This window comes from Pomacea canaliculata, linkage group LG3 (genome assembly GCF_003073045.1).
Source record: "Pomacea canaliculata isolate SZHN2017 linkage group LG3, ASM307304v1, whole genome shotgun sequence".
Taxonomy (NCBI): Eukaryota; Metazoa; Mollusca; class Gastropoda; order Architaenioglossa; family Ampullariidae; genus Pomacea; species Pomacea canaliculata.
In genome coordinates this window covers 8256848-8276767 of record NC_037592.1, presented here as the reverse complement: position 1 = coordinate 8276767, position 19920 = coordinate 8256848, and the positions used below count along the sequence as shown (strand labels likewise).

Genomic DNA, 19920 nt, shown 5'->3' with positions numbered 1-19920 from the left:
TTCACTGATAAATGGACAGAACATTGTCTTAAAACCTGACACAGGTGGCACAGGTCCTCATCACCGAAATAAGGTGAAAATCTGTGCCTACAGTCATACACCTGGTTGACTTATTGTTAAGGTTATTGTTTCTGTCTGCTGCTTACATTTAGACAGGTAAAGTAAGTCATTCTTATGTCGACGCCGAGTTAAAAAAAAAGAATACCTTTAAAAATAAACTTTTTCACCGTTCAGTCACGTGATGCAAGAATGACAAAGCTATCATGACTGGCATTTTAACTCCTTTGCGTCATCAGTCAAGAATTATCTTGAAGGCCCGATACCTCTGTAGGGAAAATTAGTCCAGGGTTGGTCATTCTGTGGCTGATAATAAATGTAAGTGTAACTTTTGATTAAGGTGAAGAGTTCAGTAAGAATGGTTTTGTAGCCTGCTAGGGATCTGGTACAGGGACTAGAAGACCAACGACTGTACACGTGCACGGTCGCCACAGTCGTAGGACACCAAGAACCAGTCAAGCGGTGTAAGAAAATGTACTGGAAGATCTTTTTGTCTTTGTAAATTTCATAATTCTAAAAAATGTAAATGACTCACACCATAATGACCCTGTTCACTCTTATCTCAGACATCTTGTGATGCTTTTGTGTCGTCCTTGCCAATTGTCCAGTTAGTGGACATATTATGTGCTCCCATTATCTTCTCTGTCTCTTGAGGTTGTCTCTCTCTCTCTATCCGCTCTCTCACTCGCTCATATATAATATTCAAGACTCAAGACAAAGTTGCTTTCAGAACAAGTTTCTGATATTACTGAGTTGTTAATATTACAAAGATGAAAGAAACCTCGTCGTCTTTAAAGGAAAGTAAAGCATGCTGCTTTATTTTAATGCAGATGACAGAGAGCCTAGTTTCCAATTAAACTTGTCCCACTTCACACAGAAAATTAAAACTGTGCAACTCTCTCTCTCCTGACCATTCGTGGTTTACTGTCTACTTGCATCATTCAAGAAACATGCACCAAATCCTACGAGATATAAGAAACTACCTAATACCCAAATGGATTTAACAGTATTAGCATTTGTGTGACAAACAAAATTAACGAAGAGTAATTTTCAAAAGATCTATCGCAAGTCATATCTGAATATCTTCAACTATTACCTCGGTGACTTAACCAATCAAAACAACCAAACATGACAATAATCTTTTGTGAGAATAATCTTCCCAAGTACGGTCTAAAAATATACACATCACAATCTGATCACTTCCTTTGAAGATCAATTTACTGATTACATGAGAAAAAAATGTTGTAGGCACTTCATAATTATATTAAGACCCTTTTATAAGCAGTGAATTATAGTTAGTCCAGTTTCTTGTCAAAATATCCATAACCAAATGCATATTAATACATAAAGGCGACTTACACAACCAAAAGAAAAAGCCTTTAATCGTTGCAACTGTCATCATTAACAGTGAATGTCTTCACATAAATGTCATTCCATTGTCATCGTATAAATGTCATTTCAGCTGCCATCATCAAAATATATTTCTAGCTTTTATCAAAGAACCTAATAAATCAAAGACAGAGAGTAGAAGAGACAATCACCTGTAAAGATGAAAGAGTTAAAAGTCTCATGAAAAAAACATTTCAAAGCATTTCTCTTGCAGTTACCTGTCACTGTGGTGTTTACCTTACAATTATTTATGATAATTTTATCCCCTGTTCACGTGCTGCGCTCGAATGATCTGATTGGCGCCGTATGATTGCTGCACAAGTGTGCGGAGAAATGCGTTTGCGCAGAAATCACAAAGCACTTTCCACATTGCCGTTCAGATGCAACTGTTGTCGCCACCTGGCGGACATTGATGGCGTTCAGTCGTGGAAGTTGAACTGTGTAAAGTCGATCAGGGACGCCAGGTGAACGTTCTCTACCAGTGCTGGTGAATCTGAGGAAATGGAGATAATGTATCACAGTCACAGCTTCATGTCTTACATTATTAATAAGTGCTAAGTTTTCATTACACTTATTATATGCTCTTGCATAATTAACAAGTGACTGTGCTTAAACGTTTTTATTACACGTTACAACGAATTCTACTTCGATGATGGTACTTACTGGTCAAACAAAAACAACAACAGCAACAACACATGTCAAGGACGAGGTGGAGGAAAATCTTCGTGTCAAACTTTTTGAACAAATATTTGTAAACATGCCAGAAAATACTCGTCCTGATAACCACAATATACTCCTCACTCCCCGACCTCCCCTGTCGCTTCCCCCCGCACACTCACTCAGTGGGAAGTACGTGTCTTGGCCGATCTCTGCACGTGCAGCCTCCACGGCGTGCTTGATGGCGAACAGGGCGGAGCTGCTCATCATCATCGGGGGCTCACCAACCGCTAAACAAAAGACTATTTCTTGGAAATGCTTTCTTGTGAACAAGATTGTAGTATTCAGTGTATGTCCCAAGAAAACAGCTGCTGCGTGTGAGCTACAAATGGCCTGCACTTCCCATCGACAGAACAAGGACTTCGTTCTGTGCGCATGTGCGTGGCTATTTTGTTTTCTCCTGTTGTTGTGGGATGGGGGACTTGTTTTGTTTTTTTTGAGAGTGAATGTCAAGGAACATGCTATTAATGTGTCAGTGGTCCTTTATTAGCAAAAATGTGAGATGTGGATGTCGAATAAGCAAACCCACCTACTCCTGACTGTATTTTCCCATCTGGTCCTGCCACTGGCTTAATCTACTCATGCACAGACAGCCAAACTGTTGTCGGCTACTCAACTGAGTATTTTCTCTGCTCAGTCACTCTGCTGTGTAGCAGAAGTTTGTGGAGGAAAATGCAGTCACCGCCTACTCACCCTTAGAGCTCAGCACGCCAAGTGGGTTGGGTGTGTTCTTCAGCAGATTCACCCGAAAATCTATTGGCTGGTCCTTGGGTAACGGTGGTTTATATTCCTGATGGCGACTTAAAAGTTCTTTACACACACCCTGTATACACCCTATAGCTCATCAACAATTCAGGGACGCACTTTAGCTTCCAGATATTGCCTCAGACTTCGGAGTAGGTCAACGGATCAAAATGAAGCTCCACACCCCTTCTTCGATAGCATATATTTCATAAGATCTTACCATCTCTAAGGAATAAAGTGACAGAATTTGCGTTTATCTCCGGAAAAGTTTTAGTGCAGCTATGTCTGTCTCGTCTCCCTCGCTGCCTTTCTGTCCTGGACCCTTCAGGTCAGGTACCCAGTTAGGTCAATTGGAGGGAGGTCTTTGCACCCCATGAGAATCAAACCAACTAATTTTGCCTTTAATTTCTGTTAGCTAATCTTTCGGTTATCCGCTCTCCCATAACCTAATAAAACTTGCAGATTTTTTCCTAAAGAGTAACAGTGACTGTTTATTTAGCAAGCTTTCAAAAAGTATCAGATTAACTGTAATGAATCAAGCCACAGACCCAGGTACCGTCTGTGATCAGAACTCCAGTAGTCGGATTGTATCTGATTTTTTCGGTCAGGTGGTACCCCAGCCCCATCATGAAACCGCCCTCCACCTGGCCAACGTCGATCTCCGGGTTCATGCTGAAGCAGATTCAAAAGTCACATGAAGTACTTAAAGTATTCCTGGACGACTTGTAACACATATTTGCACCCATACCAGTCACAGTAAGGACTAACTATTGAACAAAATGCGGAGCGCACGAGGAAATACAGACATTAATGGCAGCCACAAAAGGAAGCAAAAAGAAAGTCATGCAGGCTAAACTGCGCAGAACGAAAACAAGACCGACTACCAGCTTCGAAGAAGAAAGGTCGGTACATAAGACATGATAAAAGTTAGTTCATATTAAAGTAGATAAACTACTTTGTGATAGAGGTGTGTTGAGGTATGAAATCCGCCAAACCTGATTCGATCTTTGACAGCCATCGCCATTTTGTACCTGCTAGTGTCTCCTTTAGTCAAATTCTTCGGATTTCGCTTTCAATCGTTCTATAAGAAAAGATTTCTGCTTCACTCTTAGAAGGGATGAAGAGACAACAACAAGACTGACCTTTCCCCACAGTCGTACAAGATGTCCACGCGGCGTATTTGCGATTGTCCCGTCAGAATGTCCACTTCCGCTTCCGTGATGGCCGCAGCATACGCGTTGTAACGGGACTTGAACTCCGTAGTAGGCCGAACACTAAGGGAAAGGTTAATAATAATAATCTGGATTAATAAACTAAAGCCTCTCTATCTTAAAGGTGCTGTGCCAAAATTCTTTATGAATTCCTTTTTATGGTTCCGTCCCCCTACTTTGGAAAACATCGTGCATGGCGTCGGTGCATTTTGTCAGGAAAGACTTACTAGTACTGAGTGCTGAGGTCCACTCCATCTTTAAAACACTGGTCTACGAGTTGCAGCCAGGTCGGGTTGCCCATCTTGGCGCGGACTGGTTGCATCCGGGCCTTCAGCACAGTGCAGCAGTTAATCACAGCCTCAGAAAGAGAAAACAAATGTTGATCACAACCATCTTTCGACTCAGGGCTTGGGACCTGATTAACACAGTTATTTCTAAAAGTTTTTTTCAATTGTGTCAAACCCGCATATGATCAGTTTTATTGAAAAATTGTTCTGAGAAAATCTATCATATATAATCAGTTTTATTACCAAGCAGTTCAGTTCGCATGTTGTGGAACCTCCAGTGGTTTGCGAGTTGGAGCTTGAAGTGGACGAAGTCTTTTTCACACGAATCAAAGACATGGGTATACCAGCTCATAGGCACATACTTGGATTATCTGCCGAAATGTGTGTACAGAAAACAGTATTGTATCGTGAAGTCAATGGTGTTGCTGGTAGCAGTTTCAGGTATAATTCAAAATTATCCCAGTGTACTTCACAAAACCGTTCATGCACAGACCTGATTCCAAAGATATGTTTCAGCATTTTTTCAAATAAAGAACTACTTTGAAAAGTGCAAGTAGCTTTACTGATTGTATTTTGAATGACTCTACCACAGCAAAACTTTATGTTGTTCTGTATTGTAAGCTTCTGTAAGTATCGTACTCTGTAAGTTGCCGGCAAGACATTTTCTCTAAATGATCATACATATTTTAAACATATTTTTTCTGTAAAGGTAGGTATTAAATATTTCAAAAGTCACCTGACTTTACAAAATTAACATCCTGAATATGGCAGCACAGAACAAAAGACGGAGAATCGCAGCTGACTAAAGGAATTAATGTATTGTTTGTGAGATAAGTATTGCACTTGGTCAGACTGTTTCCCCTCTCTTAATTGTACCTTTGTATTAATCCCTTGCCCCATATCAATGCCGCCATGTGCAATGGAGACGGTGCCATCCCCGCTGTGTATGGCCACCAGCACATTGTAGTAGGCCCAGGCCCAGTTCACACCCCAGCGAGTTGGCACCAGGGACAGGCCCCGCTTCTTCCAGCGGTTCGTCTGTAACATAATGATGACGACCATGACAGCCGTTGATTTTAATGTTGCTGATGTTGTCAACATCATTATTGTCTTGGTCACAACTAACAATCGTTTCTCACTTCCCCTTATTTTTCCATGTACCTGAAATTCTAACTGCCCCCTCCTTTTACCTCATCTAACCCGTACTTTTCAATCACTCCCTTTTTAATTTCGTGTACCTGTATCAAGATTAGAAGCTAAGATAAGGACAGTCATTCTGCATATTACTATGCAACAATCTGGTGTCACCTGGTTGAATGCAGCAACCTGTTGCTTTCTGCCGCAATGCCAGCAGACGTCTCCAGCTGTGTCACGATATCCCGGATGTTGCAGTGATCCAGTCTCATTCCATTCAAAGTGTGCTAAAAGAAACATTAATTTTTTCAGAAACTCGTCAGATTTATCTGAGGAAGTTTAGAGAACAATTATTTGCCAAAGTTTGTGAATTAGACAAAGATATTTCCTCGTTTTTCGCATAGGAAACAAGAACTGTTTTTTTTCTTTTAATGAAAAATAAAGAAACAAAATGGGATTCTCAGGGATGGATGGATGGATTTCATGACATCAAACAAAAATATAAAGCTTTAAGGAAATAGAAGGTTAGGTGCAAACAAACAAAAAAAAATATTTCTTTGCCTCTCCTGTCTGGTACAGGTTAATTTTGCGAACTTCACTGGGTCTTTGTTGAGTTCTTTAGCCACGTGCTCGATGATGGTGTCCATTACAAACTGACACTGCAGCGAGCCTGCACGGGAAAAGTTAACACGAGAAATCGTGCATACATTGCATACGCAGTCGCTCACGCACACAAACGAACAGACATGCATACATATTGTAGGAAAGCATAAAAACCAGTTTCTGTCATCGACTGCAACGAGAATGGCAAACAAATCTAGAAAACTCTCAAACCCTCAGACAAAAAAAGAATTTTTATTTAGCAATGGAATGATTTGCACTAAGTCCCGCACAGTCAATCAGAAAAACTGTGTTACTGTCCTCAATCACTTCTTAATTTCACAAAAATCATCAGGGACCAGTGTTTTAACATTTAAATTTTGAATTTATGAGGTATTATTGTCTTATTCATCAAGACCGCTTGGTACCTTGGGACCAGCAGTATGCTACAGACCACTTTCAAACGGGTACCTGGCGATCTGCAGTATGTCATAGACGGTTTGTTTGTCTTCACAGCAGTAGTCGTTAGCTTCCAGTTATTGCAGGAGTAGCCTGTAATGAGAATACCGCCTGTTATAAAAATTGTCATCCCATATATTTTAATTACTATCTCAAGAACCTGTCTTACAAATTGTTGCGAGAAAAACAAACCATTAAGTCATCTTTTCTGTAACAAACCTCAAGACAAATCTTAATTACTAGAAACATCTTCCTAACTACCCGGCACCAATCCCTTAGCCTCACGAAAAGGCCCTGTAAATACGACAAACATCTGTTTATTGCTGTCCAAAATATCGAGTCAACAAACTATGAAAACACAGGTGGAAAAAGCTGACTTACAGCTGTCAATAAAGTTTGATATATCATCTAGAGAACTGTCAGCATCGTTGTACCCCATGTCAGAATAGAAGTCGACTTTAATTCCGTTCAGCTTCCCTTCCTCGGTGAAGCCAGCCTGTGTAATAAGATTACATGGAAATTTACATTTTCTCCTGAAAGTTTTTTTTTATAATTAACCTTTGTGTCTTTATGAAACGAGGGACATGTTGCGCACCTAGACTGTGTTCGCTTCTTGAAAACATTAGGACTCGTTCCATCAAATCCTTTGCGTAGCTCGAATGTTTGGCTTTGTTTAGCCGAAAAATATTGAGTTTGGATCACAATTAGAACGCATAAAATAATTATATTATGCAACGCTTCTACTGTTTTCTGTTTTACAATTAGAAAGTGAAGAAGAATCTGCGAAAATGAAATACTTAGGGTTGTAATGATTGACCTCATAGTTTGCGAAGCAAGCGTCCCGTCTTCCAATAGCCTTCATGTTTGTGTGCAGGTCTAGCACCATCCTCACGGGTCTGAAAGAATGAACTGTCGTCTGTTTTTGCATATCTATAAAGACTGGGTTGTCAGGTCTATTTTTCCTGCTGTAAAGTTCAGACAGTCTTTCTAAATACTTTTGATTTACTCTAGTAAAAACTCTGAGAAAATTTTTAAGTTTCAGAACAACTATTGTTACGCATACAGTTGATATCATTGTGTAAAAATTATTAGAACTGATGCAGTACAGTTTTTTCACATTGAATCGGTACGGAATCCCTAAAATGTCAACTAAATTATCATGAACAAGATCATGTCACAGCGGAACTGGAAACGGGTGTACTGTGTTCAATACCTTTGCATGATGTAGGCAGCCAGAGCGCATGCTCCAGAAATCAGGAAGTTGCGGGAAATCTTGGCGCCAAATCCACCGCCAAGTCGAACTACTTCCGTAGTCACACTAGGTAATGGGAAGGTTAAATCATGCAATATGAAATAATGCAGTAATAAATAGGAAAATAATATATATATTATTAATCATTAGTTTTATAATGGCTTACAAAATATACATATAGAGAGATTTTTAAAAGGAAAAAAAAACAGAAACGTCAATATAACATTATCACTCTAAGAAAGAAATTCTTTAATAAATGCTTCTTTTTCTGGCAACTTTGTGCTTCCAGTTAGAAAATTTAATAATCTTTTATATGGTTGCTAGGAGATTCGTATTTGGCTAATGGAATTCTTGTGCCATGAGCACACGACTCTTGAATATTTTCAGGACACCTCTCACTTGCTTGGGCACATTCGGCATGCCACTCATTTGCTGAAGGGAATGTTGAGGACACTACTCACCTGCTGTGGGGAATGTTCAGAACGCTGGCCACTGTCTGAGTGCACAGGTCCACCCACTGTGTTGTCGCCTGCACGTCCATCCCCCCGTTGTCGTTGGGGGCACATCGACTGATCTGAGTCTCCATGTGGAACTGGTACTGCTCCCCCGTCTCCACGGACCCACCCACGCGCCGTGCTGACTCCCGTATCGCACCTGGAGCCACAGAGACAAGCCAGTCTCCGTTGTTTGTACTTTTAAAACTCTTTTATTTTTTTCACTACTTTAACTGTGTTGATTACATGTATTTCTGTTTTTGGTATCTTACTACTTTGGAGGATCTATTGCGAAGATATCATGGTCGTCTTGTTGACTTTCTTCATTAGCACACTCTTCTACTTAAATCACCCCAACTCCATACCCTTGAAGTAGTCAGAATACCAAGAATCATGGGTCAGCTGCATCAGTCCGTTTTGACCGTTAATACCCATTGAAAACTCTCATGAAAGTACGTAGGTGCTGGACTAACAAAAAGAAACAGGCACAGGACAAAGAACTCACGGTCAGCATCACCGACGACCACAGGGTCAGGTTTGTCTGGAAACACGGAGCCCTGCTCGATGGCCTTGTGAATGTCCAGTAATGGCGGCTGCACGTTGGTGTAAGTCACGCTGACCATGGATGCAGCGGTGCTGGCGATGTGGTTGCTGTCTGATGAGGACAGAAAGATAAGCACTGCACTCTCACTTTTATTTCGAAAGTGGGATCTGGTTAATTATTGATCGAGAAGAAAGAAGAAGGAAATGTAAAAAAAAAGTGCCAGTGAAGAAATGAGGAAAAGAAGAGATCTGTGTGCAGCAGGATGGGGAATTAGAAGTGGTGCGTGTGTGTCAGATCCATTCATCATTTAAATAAAATGTTAAAATATATGTAGGTTTCCGTCAAAATAAAAAAAGGAAATGATTGCCACTGTCATGCTGCCATATCCACACAATGATATCCCACCCACCTTTGCCTCTGGATGTCATTGTTAGGGAACCGTTACGGAAAGTTCTCAACTGTAGTTGTGAGCAGTTAAAATCCATAAAATATTATCATGTAATGAACAGCTTAGCCAGAAGGAGGGAGAAAACAAGTGGTTTTTAACCTGCCACAATGATTCCAATAGGTTGCCCAGCATATAACACCTGACCACTGCAGAGGATCTGTAACATGAAAATATTATGTCTAGCAGTAACGAAACACTTTAAGACCATAGCCGTATAGCTGATTTATCGTGAACAGTATCCCTCCACATGGGAAAACTTAGATGTGTAGGCTAAACCATGAAACAAATGTATAACCAAACAGAAAAACCGATATATATATATAGAGAGAGAGAGAGTCTAGACGAAATTATATTCTTTACTATCTGTTCTGTCAAACTACGTTTCAACTTGCGTTTGTTTGCTCCAACTGAAGAATTCTTTATATACTTAACAAACGTGTTTAAATGCCGTGTCAGAATGGTAAAATACAAAACTGATCTTTAAAAAAAATGTTGCTGTGCCTACCTCTTCTGGGACTTTGGAGTACAAAACGAAATTGTTCTTCCCACCTTGGGGGAAGTCTGAAGAATGGATGAATCTGTGTACTCCTGGCAGGGCCTAGAACAAATTACATGGAATCATCTAGTGTCATAAATAGGAGGCGAAGATTGTATCATGATATAGAATTTTATCACACTACACTTTTAAGTTGTACCGAATTTTGATCACACTAAATTCTTACCGCACTATTGAATTTTATCGCACTACACATTCTTAATCATTATAGTGTTTTTATCACTCTGTACATTCTTACACAGCCCCATCCTGGTACACATAAATGAAATGTTTCAGTGTAGTAATTTTCTTCAGTTGCTCAATTGATGCACGCAGCTGAATGATTAGATGAGTTGACGAATGACAGGCGGTTTGAGCGTAAAAGTGTTTTTCCTTGATTGAGTACAATTTGATTCGATGAAAAGAAGTTTTTGAATGCACTTTTGTAAGCGCCATCAACTTCCTGTCAAAGGGAGGTATAAGCGCATAGAACATTAATGTTGTTGTTGTTGTTGTTGTTGTTGTTGTTGTTGTTGTTGTTGTTGTTGTTTATATCGCACTGTGCAGTCTCACCACGCTTCGCATTCTTACCAAAGCGGCCCGTGGATCGACGGAATCGATGCGGGCGTTGCCCTGAGTGCTGATGACGAAACAGGCGTACAGTTCGGTGTGACTCAGAAGCGTGTCATCCAAATACCGCGTCAGCCCAGACACCTGCAGCACAGACACCCATGACGTCAAGTGACGTCGACTGACGTCATAGGACGCTCACCACCACACGCAATGAAGTCAATGCTCCACTGGTCTCTGCGTGCTACCAAGTAGACCAAGGTAAGATGCAGAGGCAGTAGTTGTTAATGCTGTTGTGTCACTTTCACACTCACACTCACACTCACATTCACACTCACACTCACACGCACACTCACACTCACACTCACACTCACACTGAAACGTCTCTTCCAGTAGTCACAACTTCTAGCCATCGTCGTCAACAATAAATACACTATATTCACGCACAACGAAGATGGAGAATAAGTGAATATGTGTTAAGTTGTGCTCGCCCGTTACCTGGTAGTCAGCGTCGACTGAAGTCATGGGCTGGGTCAGAGGCCACTCATCCCTGCGGGTGTCAAAGGTCTGCGTCCCAGAAGACACCGGGCGAGTCAGTGGAAACCCTCCGCTGCGGTATCTCTCGCTCGCGTTGTTTTGACACACGTCAAGAACGTACTAGAAGAAAGGTCAGCAAGGTTACCAAGCTCGTCTGAGAGACACTCAGACATACATGTGCATATAGCGTGGACACAGGAACACTTAGAATCTTCAGAGGTACGTAAGTCATTGCAACATTAAAATTTTCTTATAGCATCACACCATTTGAGTACATTATACCAACTACACCTTTGCCTGGTCCCAAAACCTGGGCAAGAAAGAAGGAATTTTGTGCTGTGGGCTAGCAATCAACCAAGTAGTATAAACAATGCTACGGACACGCTGACAGAACAATTAATTAGTTATCAAGCATCGCGGTTAAGTACTAAAAAAATTAATGCCTTTTATTAAAAATAGCAACGAAGTCCCTGCTTCGATGGAGTCCTTGCCGAAAACCTACACAACTGAGTAGCAGTCTGGAACTTGCGGAAAAATGTAGGAAGTCATATGAGGTGGACAGACTCAGGTATCCTGATCCTCAGTTTAGAAGAGACTGCGTGTACCCCGGATCGCACAGATGGTCAACACCAAGAGGAAGAAAGTCTTCTCACTGGGAACAAATTGTCATGCGCACTGGCATCAACAACCTCGCGGAGAAGGAGGTAGATGGGTCATGTCCCATGGATGGACAAGACAGCCATCCACACGCTGCCTTCAATGGGCTCCACCAGGAGGATGAAAGAGGCAGATGACTGGGTACATGGCGACGAACTGTCGAGGGGGAGATGGAAGAGGCTGGCAAGATCTGGAACGAAGTTAGCTGCTTGCCCAGAACCAAGAAGGCTGGAAGAGATTCATTGGAACCTTATGCCAGAGTGAAGAGTCAAACTAACTAGTCAAACTGACTGCCTGTCTGTTTCCTAATGATCATAGACAATCAAACTGTTGTTACATACATACCCTGTAGAAGAGCGACTTGGCGAGATTTTGTCTAAAGACGGGACTGGCCAGACCGGGGTCACTCACTGGGGCCAGTTCTATATTCATAACCGATATGGCATCTGTATAAACATAAATTTATACCATTTCGAATTTTTTTCCAAACAAAATTTCACAAAATTTACCTTATTCTTTTGGTGTGGTTTTTGGTTCATTTTCAACATAAAATAATCTAACCAACACTTATTGATGGTTTTTATTCTAAACAACAACATTAGAATTAGTTTGATCATAAAAAGTAGTACATCAGTTAATATTTATTCACTACCTTTATAAAAATACTATTAAAACTAAACAGATTTTTAAAGCATGATGCAGTTCTAAAATACTGTTAATAAAATGCGACTGTGTCATTCGAGGCGAGTTATCAGAAGCACAATAAAAATTCTTTTCTGGAAGTCACCAACTGACTATAAGAGTCGAGAATAGAAATGAAAACCTTTTATCACTTGTGGATTTCCAAGCTCCTTCCCAACCAGAAACGATTCTGTCATCTTGGCTCGGTTCTGTAGCAAGAAATTATCTACTTCAACGCCAATCAGAGGTCTCTGCAATTTTCTTATTTCATAATTGACTTTATTTATTGAGGCACAGGAGTCGTTTCAGCTGATATAGTTGCAGACGTTAGTGGGCGAAGAAATAAATAAAGGATTAAATTAAACCAATCAAGGAAAAAAATAAAACCTTACAACTTGCTCACTGATGCCTTGAAAGACAAGGGTAGGACGTTCCAGGACAGTGTAGTTGCTGGCCCTGTCAAGTTTGAAGTTGAACCCAGCGATCACGTGACTGTAGCAAGTCTGTACAGACAGTAAGCTCACTGGTATTAGGCTAAGTAACTGTTGGCTATCTCAACTAGTTTTCTTGTTAGAATCCATCGAACAGACTAAAAAAGATGTATTATTGACCCTTTCCTTACTCTGGTAGAGACTTATTCTCATTAAGTTGACATCTATGATGTGACCTCAGTGAAATAAAGATAGATGCACGAAATTCACTTCAAACATTTTTCATTTTTAAAAATGCTAATTAAATAATGTTCACTATATTAAAGCTTTGATGCATGTAACAGAAACCACAAATAGGACAGGTGTTAAGTGAGATGCCATAAGGTCGAGGCAGGTAAGACGCACCTGTAGGCGCTGCGACACGCGGTAGATTCTGATGGAGTTCTTATTATCGCTGTACGTGGGGAGAAAAACTGCTTCAATAACCTTGCCCTTCATGTCCAGGCTAAGGAAATCTTCCAGACTGGACTGGCTTTGACTTCCATCTCCGTCCCCTGGAAACAAAGAAGAGTTTTCTACCTTAACATGTAAGAATGACAAATAAAATCGTCTAATTTTTATTTTTTATTAATCGTATTATATTATTCAAATTATAATCCTCTAATCTTATTCTGATAATAAAACATTAATGCTAATAACATTAAATCTCTTTAAATAAAATTTACAGATTACTTATAACAACAACAACAATAATAATAATAGCAATAACAACAATAATAAAATGCATTTAGTGCGATTGTTGTTTTATTCAACATGTACTAAAAAGACACAACAAATGAGTTATTAGGATATAAGCACCAATCAGAAGCTTTGCGCCCACAGTTTCCAACATGGCGTAGATGTCAGACATGAAGATCGGATGTTTGTGTTTCAGCATCAAATTTCCCGCCCAGCAGGCAAGCTGTACAAAAATGAGAACCTTCTCGTATCTTGCTCTTTTTAAATAAATTCATAAACATCACGCCTCTGGGTTCTATTCTTTAACAGAAATGTTCGGCACTTGATTAACTTTCTTCTCCAGAATAAATGACAGTAATAAAGATGCCAATATAAAATAGTAATTGAGAAAACGATACAATTTTAAAAGGACACGCACAGATAGACAAAGAAAAAGATCGAGTATCAAGCTAAAAATTTAAAGATGTGGCAATTAGGTGGTTAAAAATGTTCCTTCTACAGTCTTAAGTTTGCTTGAATAGTGTCTTCGTGAATGTTATTTGTAAGTATAAAGTGCAGGTGAACCTCAACCTGCAACCTGTTATTATTTTGTAGTCAGTCATTTCCTGACATTAGCAATAAAACTACAAAAAAGCATATGGAGGAGGAAAATAGAGAAAAAAAAGAAAGGAGAAGAAAAAGAAAGGACAGAAGAAAGCAAAAACTGTAGCTTATTACACTTCGTATGGTGTTGTTTGCAACTTTTTTCAAATGCTGAGCGAATACTGGTGCGTAAGGCATTGTGGGATTGGAGCTGGATCTCGTGAACAAGTCCAACAAATTACCAATACTTAGGTTAGCTCCCCACACCACTGTTGGAACGAACTGCCAACAAAATTGTCAAAGCTGTTTATTATCACCATTCATCTTAGACATTGCCGGATGATTTGTTAGTTTTTGTTACATATATATACATAAAATAAATCTGAATCCGATACACAGAAAAGTTAACGTTAATGCATGTTTTACAGGATAAGAAAAATTGTGCCGATATCCAATTACAGTTTGTGAGCATAGGAAACGATACAATGGCGCCTTCTGTGTATAATGTTATACAAGCAAAGACTGGTTTTGGTGGCTTTTAAATTAAATTAGATACCTTGTAAATAAACATATATTGCTAGACAGCAAAAGGACGATTTAATATGTGTGTGTGTTTGTTTGTTTGTGTGTGTGTGTGTGCAACTCACGTCAGTTCTGAACAGTTCCCGCACACCTCTGATGTCAATCAGCACATCGAACGTCCACGGTCCGATCTCCTTGTAAATACCTTAATGCACACTTATCCTCCTTATTATATATACTTGTACAATATAATGTTTCTTGATGAAATAATACAACTTTGGTGTGTACATACTAACAAAAGCATGATAAATCATAATTTATAGCGTTAAAGAGTTTTAAAACACAAATTAAAAGATTGATCAATATTCATCACCATCATCACATTCATCATCATCTAGTAAAACATATAAATAGGTACAATGAAAATTTTTATTTCGCATCAAAGCAGGCAGCGTATGAAAAAGAACAAAAGATGGCTAATCATGGGAAAGATAGCTATACATGGTAAATGCACCTTAAAAGTTCAAAGTTCTTACCGAAGCCAGTGTTGCCGAATACGAGGGTGTAGTTGGCTGTGCGGTACTGTTGAAGAAGTTGGTACAAACCCTGCAATGTTGTGGGTTTGAACCACTGAGCTCTGGCCCCTACGATCCGCAGATCTTGTGGCTTCATGTCTCTGTTGTCCACAATATCCTGTACTCCAGAAACGCCTTGCTCCTTTCTTTGAGCGCACTTCCCCCACACTTCTTTCCAGTCTTCTTGCACATTTTCGGGTTCAGATCCTAGGAGAAACCACGTCTGAAAAGTCTTCGCCCTCAAAGATAACTATTCCATGTGATTACTATTCTCTATTCGATAGTAGTAGAATAATATGGGTTAAAGAATAATAACGTCTAGCCATCGCTCTTGAGAGAAAAACAAGAGATATGAAAAACATTAATTACAAAAATATACAAAAATACTTTAATAACAAAAGCATTACATGAAAAGAAACGGACTGGTGAAAAATACAAAAATAAAAAATGTAATTATTTTCTCAAACTTACAGAACTTTTATGTAAGCGGAGTCATGAAAATGTTTTTGGTATTATGTATTAAGCAAGTTTAATGTGGGTCTTCATGCTATGTTTGCCAATGCCTGTAGGAAATGGCAATGAAAAGGTATCTGCTCCATGGGGTGAGACTCATCATTATGCATGATCGCCTTGATTTCATCATTAATAATTATTATCACAAATACACGCAATGAGACAATATTCATTATTATGTGTGATCGCCTTGATTTCATCATTAATATTCTCACAAGTACACGCAATGAGATAATCAGATAAATAAAAAAAGGCAGCAGTATACCTCGATGTCAATCATCTTCCCTTGAAGGACAGGTGGCGCATCCGATGCGAATGACTTCATGGCGTCCATGATGGATCTGTATCCTGCGCGAGAAATGAGCAACAAAAGAAATGAGATGGTACAAGTTATGTGAAACGCGAACCTTTTGTGTGTGTGTGTGTGTGTGTTTTCGATCCTAGTACAAATATTCATCAGCGATGACATCAACATCTACAATATCATCATCGTCATCATTAACATCGCCATACCTGTACATCGGCAGATGGTGGTGTCATAAACATCTTCCACGGCTTCCATTGTAGGCTGATGGTTTCTTTGCAGCAGTCTGAATCACAAAAAGTAAAGTATTTGACTTCGATGCCAGTATCTACAGTAATATTAGCAGCATCGACTAAACAATGTTACAGCCAACTTACAGTTAACTCCCTCGTGAACAAAGATTCTAGTCTAATTATATTACTCATCAAATTTATTGAAACTTGAATATACTGCTCAAGAAATGTCTCACTTCTTCCTCAGAAAGACAATTATAATTCATCTTATTTTATTATTTGCTATCACTCTATATATATCTTCATCTCACCTTCTGGGATGGAATTATTACGAAAACTTCAGGTGTAGATCAATTTTGATTTTATCAAACATTTAAATCGGAGTTTTCATTGTATACATATCTGAATTTGTTCTATTGTATTCCTTTATATTGCACTGTGTATTGTTTGGATTTCCCTTAAAATGGGCCAAATGCCTTTTCAATAAATAAATAAACAAAATCTCTTCATCTCACCCTATTCACTCCACCCTTCATTGTTGCTTTCTCTCAACGCTATAACCTCCTTTGCTTGTAATGATGCCCAGCGTGTGTTATATAAAGTTCATTTAGTAAAGTCTTGGAATGGTGAGCAAGACCATCATGCACCGTTGGCTGCAACATCTCGCGGCTGCACCCTCACTTCCGCAAGTTAGTTCTACTCACCTGTGTGTGTTCACGTTCTACCTGAGCTGCAGTCTAGTTGTACTCACCCGTACATATTCATGATCTGCCCGGGGCTACAGAAGCCACACTGAGAGCCATTCTTTTGGACTAGACGATGTTGAATCGGGTGGAGTCCTGTGCGTGGGTTACCCAATCCTTCGATTGTAGTTATTTCCCACCCGTCACACATGTACAGTAGAACCAAGCACTGATTGTGGGTAGGGAGAAAGAAAAAGCAGAAAAATTGAATGTCAAAACTTAATTATCTAAACAAGTAGGATCCTCTGTGTGTGTGTATTTGTCAGTGTTTTAATGTGAGAGAGAGGGGGGGGGCTTGTGAGATAAAGAGAGAAAGAAAGAGACGAGACACTGCACCCTATGTCCTCTTCAATGGAAAGGATCGGTGGTGTTCACAGCTGCCCTTTGATCTGGTCCGCGATCGTACTGAGCGCACTGACAGCCTGACAAGGAACATTACCCGGACACCATCTGATAACATTGCTAGCAATGACAAAACCACTTTTTAAAACTAATTTCCACTTGGGTTAGCGTCGCTGTAGAAGTAAGGTTACTTGGCATAAGTGTGTGTGTGTGTTCTCACGCGTGCTTACTCAGAACTTCCCAGTGTTCACACATGCTACTCACGGCGTTCACTGCGTACAGCTGTTCGATCCTGCTGACCGGCTCGTAGAGTTTGACAACGACCAGACACAGCCCGCATCCTCCTTCATTGCAAAGCTGCTTTGTGCCCTTGGAAATGTCTGTAGTCCGCAGGTACTCCACCAGAGACATGGCTGGGTCGTACTCGTCGCCCACTACAGAAGAATTAAAATAAACTAGTGATGTAGTGCTTGGCGACTGTCACTTCATTTCCTCTTCACTTTCTTTTTACCATCTCTCAACATTTTATCTAGATCGTGACATTTTAAATGAAAGGCACTATTTTTTTTTCTTTTTGCTTTATTTTATTAATTATTTGTTCTTTTTTCTAACAATCGATTGCTTGTGGAGGATTCTTACCCGTGTACGTAGTTCCATTGACAGAGAAGGTAACCGTGGAGCTAGCTGCCTGCTTCAGTTGTAACTTGAAGTAAAATCCACAGCGGATACAATTTCCAGACTGTTCTGTCTTGTCCCTCTCTTCCAGAGGCAACTCATGTCTGAAAACAAAACTTTGTGCAAAAGCTTTTTCTCTACATCGTCAGATACAAAACGTCCATCTCTCTCTCTCTGGTCCGACAATTTTGTTAGTGAGATATTATTGTACTATTAGCATAAAGTGGATATTTGAGAACTACACTTAAAAGACATTGGCTGACTTTTTCAGATTTACCGGGGATGTGTGTGTGTGTGCGGGTTGTACATGTCGCTGGAGTTCTATTGAACACTTCATGTAGACGGCAAAAGCGAAAAACACGAGTTTCCATGGCAGCAAGCCATGTTCTCACCTTTCTGCACAGGCAGGACATTGTACAAATGGAGGAGCGAGACACACGGCTGCCCCAGACATCCTGCTTCTACTCGGACCAAGATCCAGCCAGGCACCGGCCAATATTTTCTTCAATCTGTCCTGTCAAGTGCTATCTGGAAAAATGGAGCGAAGATGTCGACCGTTTCGATTGAAGATATTTGTACTTTCTACCTTTGTATACCTGAATGAGATTCAACTTACAGTGATTCTTAGGCCTAAGATTCATACAGAGGTGCAGATAAGCTTCTCGTTACTTGAGACAATCACACACACATGTCTGTGCATCTGTTGTCTTGGAAAACAAACCCTGAGCAGTATTATTCCGAGACCTCAAACCCGACCCAGCGACTAAGGTCTTCTTTCACAATGCACCTTCGACCGTATACGGTTCCAGTTTTTGTACATAATATCAAGATTATACAGATAACCACAGACCCTGGACGTTACACAATCACTTTGACCCAGACACCCTCTTCTGTTGGGGGAGACAAGAGTCTCAAGGATGAAGCTTATCTCTATCAGTTTATATCATTAGGACATCACTGTCCTACAGGAAGCAAGATGAATCATCCATGAGCAAACAAAAGACAATAAAAAAAAAAACCCCAACATTTTAAAAGATATGCTTTATAATTGTAAATTATAACTCTCTGTTCTGATAGGTATGTTTTCTCACATCAGTGGATCAGGAACAAAATTATTTGCAGCTGCCCTTCATAAATGCCAGCTTGAGGAAGACAGACCTTGAAAGGACTGATAATAAATTTTGGTTGGTTCTTTTCCCCAGGCTGCTGTTGGAGATCTTTTCAGGTCTGGAGCTTGTTGGATAATGCTCGGCAGTTCCAGATGGGGCGTAGGCATGCCTGGCCTTGTTGAGGCAGCTTTTGATGTCATCGTCCGCTCCACCATCCATGTTGACAATGCTCCCCAGATACATGAAGCGGTCTGTTTCCAGGATGTTCTCTCCTTGATGTTGGATTGGGAGTTCCTGCTTGTTGTTGATTCTCATCAATTCGGTCTTCTTTCTGTTGACCTTTAATCCGATCTTTTTTGCTTCCTCTGTTAGCTTACTCAGTTTGGTTTGTGCATGTTGTTGCTGATAAGATAGGAGACTAATGTCATCTGCAAAGTCCAGGTCCTCTAGTTGTTTGGTGGTTAATGTTTACGAGTTTAGAAAAAGGCTGGAGATATGCCCAAAAAATAGCAAAAAGCTAGTGTTGCAATTTTGCACAGTATATGAAACTACTGGCATGCAGCATTATTCTTAACTCTTTTCAGGCGCATGATAAGGTCAACAGATAAGCCCTGCAGAACATAGCTGCAGCAGTCATGCAGTAACCAATGCAGAGAGACAAGTCTAGCAATACATGTGCTATTAATACCTTACAGCAGATATGCTTGCAAATCTTGCAAACTTGTAGGAAATTTTCTTTGCAGATTGAACTTATAAGGCGTTGCATGGAAAGAACTTGACTGAGATGCACACCAAGATATTTTACAGAACTTTGGAAAGGTATCTCAACTCTTTCAA

The 19920-nt window shown here is 40.0% G+C and overlaps 1 protein-coding gene across 1 annotated transcript; it reads right to left on the bottom strand.

Moving 5' to 3' along the window:
• Nucleotides 1-781: 781 nt before the first annotated feature.
• LOC112558481 (xanthine dehydrogenase-like) lies at nucleotides 782-18819 on the bottom strand. The gene is given in 39 exon segments (XM_025228938.1): nucleotides 782-1939; nucleotides 2286-2393; nucleotides 2857-2953; nucleotides 3456-3579; nucleotides 4050-4181; nucleotides 4346-4476; nucleotides 4649-4752; nucleotides 4755-4776; nucleotides 5282-5443; nucleotides 5714-5745; nucleotides 5748-5826; nucleotides 6101-6138; nucleotides 6141-6209; nucleotides 6611-6691; nucleotides 6980-7094; nucleotides 7416-7494; nucleotides 7812-7916; nucleotides 8312-8504; nucleotides 8850-8999; nucleotides 9436-9493; nucleotides 9842-9934; nucleotides 10463-10585; nucleotides 10940-11098; nucleotides 11981-12081; nucleotides 12459-12525; nucleotides 12709-12819; nucleotides 13153-13301; nucleotides 13606-13708; nucleotides 14203-14349; nucleotides 14715-14794; nucleotides 15126-15329; nucleotides 15332-15371; nucleotides 15943-16025; nucleotides 16191-16267; nucleotides 16966-17126; nucleotides 17564-17733; nucleotides 17939-18078; nucleotides 18367-18502; nucleotides 18591-18819. Coding segments are annotated over 38 exon segments (4023 nt in total). The 5' UTR covers nucleotides 18429-18502; nucleotides 18591-18819; the 3' UTR covers nucleotides 782-1865.
• Nucleotides 18820-19920: the final 1101 nt, after the last annotated feature.